We start from the raw sequence: 14878 nt of genomic DNA on the forward strand, positions 1-14878 counted from the left end.
CATGTATATTTGTGGATGTATGTGTGTGATTGAATGAGCTTGGAGTATGTGTCGGAAAGTCTGGTGTGGGGACATGTTTTGATGTATATTTATTGATGTTTTGACATGATAATTTTTATCCCATATGATTCCTCTTGATGTGTAAACACAAAAAAGTATATAAATTAAATAAGAATAAAGGAGGAGAAAGAAAGAAAGAAAAAAATAAAATAAAGATTTTTGTATACTGAAGAAAAAAAAAAAAAAAAAAAAAAAAAGGAAAGAGGCCAACACAGTTTCCGAATCAAATTCAAAGCATTCCTCATTCCGAAAATAAAAGAAAAAGCGGGAGTCCTAGGGTTTGTGGTTTACTTTGTTTAACTTGCAGGGTGTCTAGCATCACATTGTGCTACAGAGTACAAGCAAAGGGCTAAATTGCATCCATATCTAAGAAATCGTGTTAATATCCATTCAGACAAAAAAAAAAAGTTAAGGCCAGTACAGACGGCAAAATGAATCCGTGGCCAAGAAATGAGCAGTCCTGCTGACTCTGTTCAGAGAGATAAGTAAAATGGTGCAAGAGGATGCAGAATGTAATTAAAGTAGTACCAAGTACTGCCAGTAATATTGGTGAAGAACACAGATACAGTCAGTGCACTACGACAGTCAAAATATAAAAATAAACTTACTGATCTATGAATTCCACCCCAACGCCAAACGCTTCCGCCATGTAGCCAAGTGTCAATGACCTGTAAGATTCTAAAAGCTGGCTGTATGCTTCAATCCTCATCTCTCTTACATAATAGCGATAGTGGGGTGCAAATAACCAATCCTTCTTCATTTCTTGTTCAACAATAGCTGAAATGATAAAAACAGACACGTACTTTAACTTCAATTAGCTGCTCAGTAAACCCAATACAAATCTTTAATGTTCTGATTAGACTAATCAAACACAAGGAGGTGATGGATGGAGCGCTGAAACTTTTCAGACCGTCACGCCCCAGTCACAGATCTTGGTTGAATCCATCATCATTCTTATGCTCACTTAGCCGTCTCAGCTTAGACCCAGCTATTGCAAATGCTACTTACCAGTATGCATCTGTTCTTGGCATGTAGGGCTGCTGACATTCATATCTGTGCATAGTCCGCCACCTAGTGTTGGGTCCGGATGATTGCACATTGTTGTCCTGGAAGAGTCTTCGAAGTATCACGAGATAGGTGGCTCCTCCCCTGGACTACAGTGCGCATGGGCATCGCCTCCATCCCCAGATTGTTTTTAGCCATTGGCAGAGATGGAGTGAGAAGTGAGTGATGACCATGCTATGAGCATATATGTGTATATGAATACATACTGCAGCTGCTACAGGCGCCGGGGAGGAGGGTGGGCGATATGAATGTCAGCAGCCCTACATGCCAAGAACAGATGCATACTGGTAAGTAGCATTTGCAGTTCGAGGCATGTGGGCTGCTGAATTCATATCTGTGCATAGAATACATAGCAGTCCCTCCATTAGCGGCGGCCGCCCGTGCCAGCTGCAGCAGTCTGAAAAAGTGTTTTTAGAACAGCCTGACCAACAGCTGCCTGTTGTTTTGAATGCACGTCTACACAGTAGTGCTTAGTGAAAGTATGAGTGGTAGACCATGTGGCTGCTCTACAGATGTCTTCTAAGGGAATGTTACCTAAGAAAGCCATAGAGGCCCCCAACTTCCTAGTGGAGTGGGCCCTCGGTGGTATAGTGAGAGTGCGCTTTGCTTTAGCGTAGCAGATCTGAATGCACTTTACTATCCATCTAGCTATTCCTGCTTTGGAGATTGCATTTCCCTTGTGTTGTGTGGCAAAAGCAACAAAAAGTTGTTGGGTTTTGCGGAAATCTTTTGTCCTGTCCACATAATACATCAAAGCCCTTTTTACATCAAGGGTGTGGAGCATCCGCTCCGCCAGCGTCTCTGGGTTTTGGAAAAACACCGGCAATTCAATGGTTTGGTTTATGTGAAAGTGTGAGACCACTTTTGGTAAGAACTTAGGGTTAGTGCGGAGCACCACCCTGTTAGCATGTACCTGGAAGAAAGGTTCTTGGATGGTGAGCGCCTGCAGTTCGCTGACCCTCCGTAGCGATGTGATTGCTACTAGGAACGCAACCTTCCAGGTTAAAAATTGCAGCTCGCAAGAGTGTAGTGGCTCAAAGGGAGGACCCATCAGCCTTGTAAGAACCACATTGAGGTTCCATTCCGGAGCTGGTGGAGTCCTTGGTGGAATGACTCTTTTGAGTCCTTCCAGAAAAGCCTTGATAGCAGGGACCCTGAAGAGTGACAGGTGCTGCCTATTCTGGAGGTATGCTGCCATAGCCGACAGGTGAATGCGGATGGAAGAGTAAGCTAGATTACAACGATACAGGTGAAAGAGGTAGCATATGATGTTTTGAATGGAAGCGTCTAGCGGGTCAATGCTGTGCTCCACGCAGTAGACGACAAACCTCTTCCATTTAGCCGCATAACAAGCTCTAGTAGTGGGCTTTCTTGCCTCCCGAATAATGTCCATGCAATCGGGAGGAAGATTAAGGTAGCCAAACTCTAGGACTTCAGGAGCCAGATCGCCAGGTTGAGCTGTTGCGGATCTGGGTGCTGAATGTCGCCATGGCTCTGCGTCAGAAGGCTGGGAGTAAGATGAAGCCTTTGATGCGGTACCACGGAGAGTTCCAGAAACGTGGTGTACCACGGTTGGCGAGCCCACGTTGGAGCAACCAGGATGAGCGTCATCGAGTGTTGCCTGAGCTTGCGTGCCACCAGCGGTATCAGAGGTGCTGGGGGAAAAGCGTACGCAAATCTGCCTGACCAGTTCATCCACATCGCATTGCCCTGTGATTGGGGGTGTGGGAATCTGGCGGCGAAGCTTTGGCATTTTGCGTTCTCCTTTGTGGCGAACAGGTCTATCTCTGGATGACCCCACCTTTGGAAGTACGGTTGGAGTACTGATGGATGTAACTCCCACTCGTGCATCTGATGGCTGTGTCTGCTGAGCAGATCCGCCATTTGATTGTCCTTGCCTGGGAGATGTTCTGCCATGAGAAAGATGTTCCTCTGAATGGCCCACTTCCACATGCTCTGAGCCAGATGAGACAGCTGTGGAGAGTGTGTGCCTCCCTGCTTCTGGATGTAGTACATGGCCGTCATGTTGTCCGTCCGGATCAACACGACCTTGTTGCACAGATGTACTTTGAACGCCTTTAAGGCCATGAAGATTGCCATCAGTTCCAACACATTGATGTGCATCTTCCTTTGCTGAAGTGTCCATAGTCCCTGCACAGTGTAGTGGAGTACATGCGCTCCCCATCCCTGGAGAGAGGCGTCCGTTGTCAGGATGATCTGTGGGACAGGCTCTTGGAATGGTCGGCCCTTGCAAAGGTTTTGTGGATTCCACCAATGCAGAGAGTTGTATGCCCGACCGCTCACCAACACTAGGTCTGTTAGTTGCCCATGAGCCTGAGTCCACTGACGTGCTAGGCACTCCTGAAGCGGACGCATATGTAGTCTCGCGTGCGGGACAATGGAGATGCAGGAGGCCATCATGCCTATCAACTGCATGAACACCTTCGCCGGAAGCGAGTGCTGGGGTCTGAACCGTTGGATCAGCGCCTGGATACTGGCGATTCTCACTGAATTCGGCTGCGCAGTGGCTGCCAGAGTATCGATCGTCGCGCCCAGATACTGTCGCACGTGGGCGGGCTGGAGATGGGACTTTGGGTAGTTCAGAGAGAATCCCAGATCGTGCAGGAGATGAATGGTGCGTGACACGTGGTCCACGCACTGCTGCTCCGTCTTTGCCTGAATAAGCCAGTCGTCTAGATACGGAAAGACATGGATGTGCTGGCGACGGAGATGCGCCGCCACAGTCGCTAGGCACTTTGTAAATACTCTCGGTGCCGTGGTGACCCCGAACGGCAGGACTCTGAACTGGTAATGCTGGTCTAAGATCTTGAATCTGAGATACTTTCTGTGTGAAGGATGCAGGGGAATATGGAAATAGGCATCCTTCAGATCCAGCGTTGCTAGGAAGTCCCCTTGCTGAAGCAGGGGAAGCACCTGCTGCAATGTGAGCATATGGAAGTGCTCCGAGTTGATGTACCAGTTCAGGGGCCTGAGGTCCAGGATCGGCCTGAGTGATCCGTCCTTTTTGGGGATTAGAAAATACAGGGAGTAAACTCCTGTTCCCCGTTCTTGCAATGGAACGAGCTCTATTGCCCCTTTTTGCAGCATGACCAGTACTTCTTGCTGCAACAAGGTCAAATGCTCGTCGGACATAGCACGGCCTCTTGGCGGTATGTCCGGTGGAATGGACGTAAGTTCTAGACAGTACCCGCACTGGATAATAGACCTCACCCACCTGTCCGTGGTGATGGACCTCCATGCCGGCAGGAACTGCTGGAGTCTCCCCCCGACAGGTGTCGTGTGATCGGGGGGAAGTGACAAGACGTCACTGCTTGTTGGAGGCGGTGGACCTGGAGGCATTGTTTCCACGTCCCCTGCCTTTGATATTATTGCCTCTGTATCCACCCCTGCCCTTGTTGTTGTTATACGAGGACTGGGTGTTACCCTTGTAGTATTGCGTTGACTGGGATGCCTGGCCCCTTGAGGTGCCTCTTGAATTGGAGCGGCGAAAAGAACTCCCCCGAAACTGCTGGCTTTGCAAAGCCCCCATAGACTTGGCAGTTTCGGTATCTTTCTTCATCTTTTCTAGGGAGGCATCCACCTCAGGGCCGAACAGATGGTCAGGATTCACTGTTTGACCCAATATAGTGGTTTGTATGTCGGGTTTGAACCCAGAAATTCGAAGCCAGGCATGGCGTCTAAGTAAAACGCTAGTATTGATAGCCCTGGAGGCAGTGTCTGCCACGTCAAGGGCACATTTGATGGATGCATTTGTTATAAGTTTACCCTCCTGAATGAGCATCTCCCCCGCCTCCTTGTATTGGTCAGGCAAGTGTTGCAGGATGGCCTCTAATGTGTCGTAATGGGCCCTATCATAACGTGCAAGCAGGGCTTGGGTGTTAGAGATCCTCCATATGTTTGCTGCCTGCGCAGCAATGCGTTTGCCTGATGCCTCAAATATTTTGGATTCCTTATCTGGGGGAGGAGCATCACCAGTAGTCTGCGAATTCGCCCTTTTTCGAGCGTTGGACACCACCAGGGAGTCCAATGGCAAATGTCCCTTAATGTACGTGGGGTCCGTGGGCGCCGCCTTATACTTCCTGTCGATGCGAGGGTTGACCACCCGCGCCCGGGTGGGTTCCTTGAACACCTCCTGTGCATGCTTCAGCACCCCTTTAAGCATCGGCAGTGTCTTGACTTGTTTTTCGGCTACCGAGAAGGTGTCGACCAAGAAATCGGCATCCACGGGGTCGGAGTGCAGTTCGACGTCATGGTTCGCTGCAGCTCTCTCTATTAATGCATTGAATGCCGCCGAGTCCTCCGTCGGGGACGTCTTCGCGGCGAAAAGTTGAGTGTCCTGGCCCGACTGCGGGTCGTCTGCGTCGCCTCCTGCTGTCCAGGGCACATGCTCCTCTTCCGGATCCGAGTACGCAGGATAGTTGTACTCATCCTCTTCCTCGGGCACGGGGGAGTGTGCCGGCGAGTGTTCCGGGGCCTGTGGAGACAGAGGTTCCATCAGAGCCGAAGAGTCTCTCTTGTTCTTGAGTGGAATCCTAAAAGGTTCCAAGGCCGGCTCCGATGTAATCTTTCGCTTGAGGAGCGATAATTTCCCGGTGTTGGCGTCGATGATCACCTCACGACGTTCCTCCACCGCCAGCGGTTGGAGCCGAAGCTTCGATACCACCAATGCAGCCTTCGGCGTCAACACTTCTTGAGAGTGTCCGCTCTGCTTAGGCGCGAAAGCCTTCGGCGCCGACTTGGGAGGAAGGGTAAAACGAATGGGCGTTTGTTCCTTGGCAGGCTTCGGCGTGGGCTTAGGCACTACAGTGTCCTGGCTGGGAACCACAGTAGACTGTTGGATCCGCCTTAAGGATTCTCCCACCTTCTTTGTAAGGGATGCCGAGGGCTGAACCGTCTCGAGCGACTCTTCGTCTCCGAGAGCCCGGTCGTCGGTAGGCCTCTTCTTCGGTGCCGACGCCCCATGGCCTGGCGCACCGTCGGCGTGACGCTTCTTCGAAGCCGTCTTCGGGTCCGCGACCTTTTTCGGTGCCGACGCAGCCGCGTCGGGTGCCTTCACCTTCGGCGCCGACCCCAAAGGCTTCGGGTCGGCCATTTTGGCGCGGCTCTTGTGGTCGGCCATCTTGGCGTGGCTCTTCAAGTCGGCCATTTTGGGTTTCGTGGAAGTTGACGCCTCCAGAACCTTCTTCACTAGCGCCACTTTCGGTTTCGGTTTCGCATCCGAAGGGGCGAGACCAGTTGGCTTCACTTTCGGTTTCTTGGCAGAAATGTCCGTGACCGGGCCCGGGGGCGGGGACGTAGGACTTAAAGTTAGATCTTGGGTAAGGCCCGAAGGCGATCCCTCGACCTGGGCCGTATGACGGGGAGTAACCCCGGAGTCTGGTTGGGGATGCTCTTCCTCCGAGCTATCACCCATCGTGGCACAAATCATTTCGTCGTCCCCTACCTCACCGGAGACTTCGTCGTAGGCCTCCTCATCCGCGTCATAGGTCTCTTCCTCAGACGCGGGGCCAGAGTCCGATCCTTGTACGTCGTCCGCTTCCTCGACAGATTCCTGAAAGATGTCATCAGGCGGGGGCGCCGAAGCCGACAATTGAGCCTGGAGCTGATTAGCCCGGCGAATCTTCAGAGTCTTCTTACTCCTAAATTTGGAACACGCCATGCAGGTGTCTTCACGGTGATCCGGTGACAAGCATGTATTGCACACGGGGTGCACGTCGAGGTGCGAGTATTTAGAGTGACACAGCGGACACTTCTTGAATGGAGTCCGCTCCATAGCAAAGGGTGTAGTGTAGGCCCGTCCGCGTCGAAAGCACGTGGAAGGGTTGTAGGAGATCGGAGCTGAGAGTCAGTAAGAAACCCGAACGCAACTATACCGACGCCCAGCCTAAAGACCTTTTGGCCTCGAGTAAAAGTCGAACAACTATCGGTTCCGATAGAGGGAACCGAAAACACATCCGAACCCGATGGCGGAAAAAAAACAATCTGGGGATGGAGGCGATGCCCATGCGCACTGTAGTCCAGGGGAGGAGCCACCTATCTCGTGATACTTCGAAGACTCTTCCAGGACAACAATGTGCAATCATCCGGACCCAACACTAGGTGGCGGACTATGCACAGATATGAATTCAGCAGCCCACATGCCTCGAACATGCAAATCAGTCTTGACCCTGTGCCTCATGGGAACAGTCCAGCCCGACCTGCCAATCCAGGTCTTCTCTGAACCGGAAACAAGCATCCTGGGACCGGTTTCTGGGTAACACCCTTCATCAGCCAGGCTTGCTTGAATCCAGTGGCAAAGTGAGCAAGGGACCGACGTCTGGGCATACCCAGCCAACTTAGGGCGAACAAATCAAATACAAGGAGATGATGGACGGAGCGCTGAAACTTTTTAGTCACTCACCTCATGATTAGACTAATGCCTACTGTGAATACCTTCAGCTGATGAACATCATAGCCCTTGGGTTATTTGAGTTAGCAATCCTAAGGAAATCATTGCCATTATAGCTCACCAACACCAGAGTCAGGCTGGGACAGAAAATATACTAGGCACTAAAGTAAAAGTTGCCTCATTAGTGAATTAGCAAAAAAAGTGGCCCTGGAGCAGATTTTTAACTTGTAAAGACCCAATGGAAAACGTGTTTAGCTAGGTATGGAAGACTGAATGGATTTTAGCTTGCTGCAGACAGTTTGTGGAAATACCAGGGAAAAAAACAGTAAAACCGTCCCATTAATTACAAAATAGGCCCACAAATGGCCATAAAACTCGTCCATTCACAGATTTGTCAGACCAGCCCTTCAGGCACTGTCTAATTCAGGGGTCTCCAAACCAGTCCTGGAGGGCCGGATCCATGCCAGATTTTTTGGATATCCCCATTCAGATACATGTAGTAATTGTAAAAATCTGGCATGGATCCGGCCCTCCAGGACTGGTTTGGAGACCCCTGGTCTAATTACCCTATAGGCCTGTCCAAACCTAACCAGCACTCTCTATGCTTAGGGAAAGCCAGCAAAAAACACAACACACAGTCACACCTAGTTTCTAGACACTTGCAAACTGAAAATCAGTTAAATGCTGCAAGGTCACCTGGGTGAAAGTCACTGATAGGAAGGAATGCAACTTGAAGGAAACATAGCTTAGTAGTTGCTTACCGGAATGGCCCATTCATTCCCAGTTGAACGGCCCACCAACCGGGTTAATAAATAACGTAAAGTTGAAATATGATGGTGGCACAGATTCCTACAGCAGCAAAATGTATTAACATTTCTTGTAACTTTGTTCTTCACTCTTGTCCTAAGCAACTCGGACCATTGCAACAGCTTACTGGTGGGTCTTCCTCTCTACTGGTAAAAATGTTATGTTACCAAGAGAACCCCGTTCAATACCTTCTGCTACTTTGCCCAAATCAACATCATGTGCGCTGGCTAAGAAATTGCTGTAGGCCATCAACACCTTTAAATCTTTCTTTAAAGATTTAGATAACTGCTATAAAAAATGGGTGTCTGTTGGAAATGTGCAATTTAGGCAGGGTCACCCTGGATTTGTTTGCCTTTCTGCACTTTGGCCCTGCTTACCAGAGGTAAAGTGCTTCTGCTCCTCATTTAAACGTGGTAGAATTGGCACGCTCCTAACTGGCACATTTAATTTACTCATAATTCACTAGTATAAGGTTTGAAGTGTACTCCGGGCCTGTAAATTAAATGTAACCCATGGACTGAAACACTCATTGTGCCATACACCGCAGTGGTACTGTAAAGCATGTATCCAGCCCTACCAGCGTAGCCTGGCTACACAGTTTTAAAAATGCAAATTCAAGCTGTTAAAACAACCCCTTTTGACAGGCCTAAACCTTACTTTTAAATAGTAACAAGTCACCGCTTTGCAGGCCTCGTTGCCCATAAGGCAGGGTGCATGGTATTTAAAAGTTGGGCATGTAAAAGTTTAATGTGAAGCATGTCCTTACAGGCAAAAAGCCCTGAAAGCTAATTTCATGTAGCAGGGCTAGGTGTTCCATAGGAAAGAATTCTGATATGATATATATATTTTTTTGATAAGCAAATTTTTATTGATTTTAAAAAACATAGAAAAACAAAATCAGCCAATGCACGGAAATCACAGGTATGAGTTCATTCAGATCGTCGCTGTACTCCCCAATCACAGACCCTCTAAAAAGGAAAAATATAACCCATAGCAGACGCTGGAGTCCTGTCAATCGGGACCCTCCACCGACCCCAGCCACTTCCCCCACACTCTACGATATTTCTTGGCAAGCCCCTTCGCTGTATACATGGCTTTCTCTTGGGTCGCACACCAGTCCACCCCTCCAGGGTAGGCGGATTGGGGTTAGCCAGGCCGCCGCAATGTCCCGCTTGGCCACCATCATTGCTGTATTGTAAAACAACTTATCAGACCTGGACCCATCCAGCCCGTCAGTGATGCTCAGCAAGGAGTGACGTGGGTCATGTGGAACATCCCAACCAAGTACCTCTGTTAACTCTCCTTCAATGGAACCCCAGAACTGCCCAAAGCGGGGGCATGACAAACCATGTGGAGGAAATCGGCCAAGACGTGTTTGCAGTGTCTGAGCCTCAGTGGGGCTGTATTCAGGGAGCCTTGCGACGCCTGTGATGTGTGTGAGGAGGGCATGTCGCAACTGCAGGTATTTATAGTGGAGAGGAGTGCAGGGAGTAACAGGTTTGGAGCTCTTTAAAGAACAACATCTGACCTCTTGCCCACACATCCCCTAATTGGGAGATACCAATAAGGTCCCAAGGTTTAAAGCCCCTCAACCCGCTGAATTCACAAAGCCAGGCCCCCTGCCAGAGGGGGGTGCACTGGGTCAGTTTCCCCGACCACCCTGTGTGTCGGAGCGAAGCCCGCTATGCCAACACTGATCGTGTCAATTCAGGAAGCCGTCTCGGTATGGGTTCCCCATATAACATGGCCTGGGCGCCCGTTATCTTCAGTTCTCTCAATTCAAGCTTAAAGGCAGGGTCTGACCAGCCCCCATTAAACCAATCGTGTATCACTAATAGGCGCACCGCCAGAAAATACAGATATAGGAGCGTCAATCCCATGCCACCGTCATAAGAGGGAATCCGAGAGACAGACAGAGCCACCCGGGCCCTTCCACCGCTCCAGAGAAACTTAGTGATGAGAGTGTCCAGCTCCTTGAACCAGACCTTGGAATACCAGAAGGGGGTGTTCTGGAGGACGTAGAGGAACCTGGGGAGGAACATTATTTTAAAGAGAGCTACCCTCCCCAGGGGGTTCAGAGGCAGCGCCCTCCATTTAAGGAGATCCTCTTTAGCCTTCTTAACCAAGGGTGAGGGACCAGCCCAGTTCGGGCAGAAGGGTGATCCACATCCCCTGATACTTAAAGGACAGCCTCCGAAGCGGTATGGTGGACTGCCACTCGAAGCACTCTCTAGAAAGATGCAAGGGGACTAGCACGGACTTTCCAGGGTTAAGCCGCAGTGCTGAGGCCCGCTCGAAGTCATGCAAGATTCTGAGGCACTGTCGGATATGATATGTTTAATAAACGCTATCTCTGTCAACTAAACAGCTACAAATTTATTTTTGAGCCTTTTTGAAATATGTAATACACGCCCTATTAACTGGTGAAGTCGGATTTGTAAAAAATATTTTGGTAAGATGACTTTTAGAAAGTTACCTTTATCCTGCATGAAGTTCCTGGAAGCTAAATCTGCATATTGCTCTCCCTCTTCTGCCAGCCAGTAATTATCATTTCAATAGGAGTGAATGAAGTGTGAATTTGCACCCAGAGCAAGGAAAGGCCTTGGGTGTGGGGAGGTGGTATTGTGCCCTTGAGTGGAAGGTCTGTGAGCTGGGCACAAGGACTCATTTCAGAGAGACATACCCTGCCACATGCCGATGTAGCTAACACTCAGGCCTGCACCCTTCGTTTGGTCCCAGTCAGACTGGCCTCCATCACAATTGGCGTCAGGTCTGCTGGTGTTTTTCATGACATCTGGGGTGCACATCAAAGAGTTCTCCCCTGTCACAGGCAATGCTAGCTGACCGTTGGGCACATATTTTTCTTGTATCCCTAGGCAAACCGACCCCATTCAAAGTTGGCCTATTTTTTTACATTATAGACTCAAAGCCTGTTTGACGGGTCCGCTAAATTAGCATGAATGCACTTCAAAGAAGGGGAACAGAATTGCAAAACAACATGCCTTTTTGGTGAAAGCTCAGCTTTGTTCTACCAGACTCCTGTATATGAGTTTGTTGGGGGTACAATAGAGCCCAGGTTTAGTGAGGCAGACTGATTTGGACATCTTGAAGGGTGCCCAAAATGGGTAGGGGCAGCTTTTGGAACCTTTACCCCATTGTTTAGGGCATTCCACCCACCAGCTCATGCCAGGTATAAATGATCACCAGGCACCCACTTCAGAACACTCATGGACCTGTGGAAGATCACTAGAGGACTGAACCTACTGTTTATGACCAGAGAAAATCCTAGAAGACCGAACTTGCTCTCCATTTTTTTTTTTTTTTTTTTTTTTGGTGCAAGATGTTTATTTAGCACTGTTAAGTATACACAGCATATTGCCACAACCCGGAGGCCGGCTGCTATAGCATATTTCATAAATCACGAATAAAACAATGGTCAGAAATCAATCCCGCGTTGTAGAGCTGCATATAAATACAATATCGATGGTAACAGTACATGTATAGGTAGCATATGAATGCGTCTTACTTTTGTCGGTTTTTGGTGAAGATAAGAACAGTTAAAAAGAACAAAACAACATGGTAAGCATGTGCACCACAGACAAGCATAGGTTGGGAGGGGGGGAACAGCCCTTCATGGCGACCATGTGGCCCATGGACATGTACGGTATATGGATGAGTGGAAAAAATTCCAGGGACAAGTCAAGGGGGATAAAGTGCATAGTGCAATCACAAGTCACATTTAGCTGCAGATAGTCCCACAACAGTTCATCACGCCCTCCCCCCTACGCCCAGAACATCACTATGGCTCACAATTCATCTTCACTCGATGCTTCTGTTATCAGGTAGCATTGCAGCGGGGCCCAGATATCAGTCGGCCTGGATGAGAGCGGCAGTAACTCCGCATAAGTGTGAAGTTGTTCCTGACAATACACCAGGTCCCGTATCCATTCCTTAAATTTGGGCGCCCTCCCCCTGCCCCATCTACAGGCCACCCTCCGCTTGGCTAGCAACAAGGCTAACGCAACATATTTGCGGTGAGCCGCCTGCAGGGGTTCTACACAGCCCAAGAGCGCCATCTCAGGAGTCGGCATCACCGTAACATTTATCATTGTAGAGAGGGCCTGAAATACCTGATCCCAGTACTGACGTACACTGGCACAGTCCCAAGCAAGATGTAAGAAGTCAGCCCCAGGGGTCCCACACCGGTCGCAATTATCATTTTCTCGCAGACCGAATCTGCGTAAGCGAGCCGGGGTATAGTACAATCTATGCACAAATTTGTAGTGGATGATTCTATACCTGCTGCCGGATGAGATACGTTCTGTCTGTAATAAGCTAAATTCCCATTGTTTATCGGTGAGGGGAGTAGGCAGTTCCTGATCCCATTTCGCCTTGGCAGGAAGCGTGGTGTAGTCAATGTGGGTTCTAATTGATCTGTACAGCGTGGATACTAGTTTATACGGATTTTCCAGCTGTAGTATGTGTTGCAGGGGTATGAGGACTGGTGGCTCGCGCGGAAAATCAGGTGTAAGGGCTTGCAGCCCATGCCGCAGGCGCATGTAGTAAAACGCCTCCAGTGAGGTAGGGTGTATTGTACCAAACAAGTGATCTCTGGTGCGGAACTCGCCATTGTGATATAGATCCCCCCACGTGCGGACATGGATTTTAGATAGTAAACGCCGGAAGCCAGTTTCCTGCAGTAGCAGTAATTGCGGGTGATATGCTAGGGGCATACATGGAGCGTAGAGGAACTGCAGTCCTAATGAGGCACAAATGCGCAACCAGGCCGTGATAGTGCTAGACAAAGTGTTCGGGGTCTTATCCCTCCCTTCCACAACGGCATACAGAGCTCCCTCCACAGGCGTGGGGTGCGCCAGCCAGTGTTCCGCAGCCAGTTGCGGCATGTATCTCGGTTGCCTCACCCAGAAGTAAGCATAGTGCGCCTGGGCCGCCCTGAAGTATAGCTCAAAATCAGGTACACCGAACCCCCCTCGCACATATGGCCGTGTTTGCTCTCCATTTTGACCCTGGAATAAAGAAGTGGACTCCAATGGGTCAAAAGGTTGACCTCATACTAAAGATACACTGACACAAAAAAGGTACTAGAGGTATCTTCCTGCTTCTGCCCAGCTAGCCAATGAAAACTGTATCTAGGCTGGACTCTACTGTTGTCTCTGGCTGTCACTCTGCCAGTCTCTTGTAAGTTCCCCCCTCGAGGCCCTATTTTTTTCTTTTAAGAAGTGTACCCCAGTCGTCAATTGGTACTGAGATATTTAGTTAGAAGGTAAAATCTTTGACCAAGATGAACCTTGTTCGTGAATCCGCCCCATGCTCCTTCGCAATCAGCGTCAAATTATACCTAGGTCATATTCTCACAAGATCATTGACTAACATTGCCACTTTTTAGGTCTCGTCTGAGCAGCGCATGCGCTGGTCTGGCGAGACATTTAGTAAGTGGGCTTTAAAAATCCAACCACACGCTTTTGCTTGTGACCTAAAGCTTGTAGTTACACCCAGAGGCGCCATCTGGTTTCCTCCGCTCTCTTGTCATGGCTCATTAAGCTTCCTTTTAGAGTGCATGCGCGCACAGACACACAACTCCTGGGCTTGCTCCTCTCTCTTGTCATGGCTCATTAAGCTTCCTTTCAGCGTCCGCGCGCACACAACTCCTGGGCTTGTTATTCAATCTAATTATTAGTTTCTGTCAAGACGGTAATTGCAAGAGCAACAGATAACCTCTTGATTCTTCGCTGACACTGCCGGGAGCGCCTATGATAAATTCATCCCCTCTTTTTGAAATGGATTGCGTGCCTCATTCTAAAGCGAGACCTAGGGCACAGGGAGACTAGCAGTGTGCGCTGGGCCTATGTTTTGAACCCGGGAGACACTATTTAAATATTATGCACATGGCAAGTCTCTTTACAAACGGGTCCCATCCTGAGCAAGTGGCATAAATCCACCTTGGAATTCACGCTAAATTCGTTAAGCCATTTTGACATCTTGGGTTGAGGTTCTTTAGACGGATTCCCCTTTTTATGTAAAAAATAAGTGGCTTGTGCCAAGCGGAGGCGTACCCGCCCTCATTACTCTGCTTCCTTGGTAAGATCTTCCGGGTCCGTGGCTCGGAAACACGCGCTGTATTAACACCTCATCATTTACTCTTCACTTCAGCACTCACGAATGGCAAAACCTTGCGGATCAAGGGCAGAGCCAAACTTCAAAGCAAGGATCTGTGAAATTACCAACTTACAAAGTATGCTGACTCAAGACTTTATCTGCATCACAAACACCACTCTGCTCCTAGTTGTTCGGGTAGAGGGGTGGGGGTTGACTGAGCTTGTTCAGTCAAAGGAAGACCTATGAATGAACAGCGTATTATTCCCCGTCTGCTCTTCAAATCACCATCGCCTTTCAATAAGCGGAGCGCATAAATAATTAGCATTTAGAACGTAGTCTGGAGCTATTTGCATAGCATTCTCTGCCCATCACCCACCCTTCTGCTTCTTTCCGTGGCAAACCACTGACTCACTTTTGTAG

General features: G+C 49.1%; 1 protein-coding gene across 1 annotated transcript in view; it reads right to left on the minus strand.

Moving 5' to 3' along the window:
* PSMD6 (proteasome 26S subunit, non-ATPase 6) overlaps positions 1–14878 on the minus strand; it is a 90841-nt gene that overhangs the window by 19681 nt on the left and 56282 nt on the right. Inside the window, exon 6 of the mRNA XM_086939085.1 lies at positions 669–837. Coding sequence (XP_086795211.1) covers positions 669–837 — 169 coding nt within the window. The remainder of the gene's footprint in view (positions 1–668; positions 838–14878) is intronic.

The sequence above is a fragment of the Lissotriton vulgaris genome, chromosome 9, assembly GCF_964263255.1.
Source record: "Lissotriton vulgaris chromosome 9, aLisVul1.2, whole genome shotgun sequence".
NCBI lineage: Eukaryota > Metazoa > Chordata > Amphibia > Caudata > Salamandridae > Lissotriton > Lissotriton vulgaris.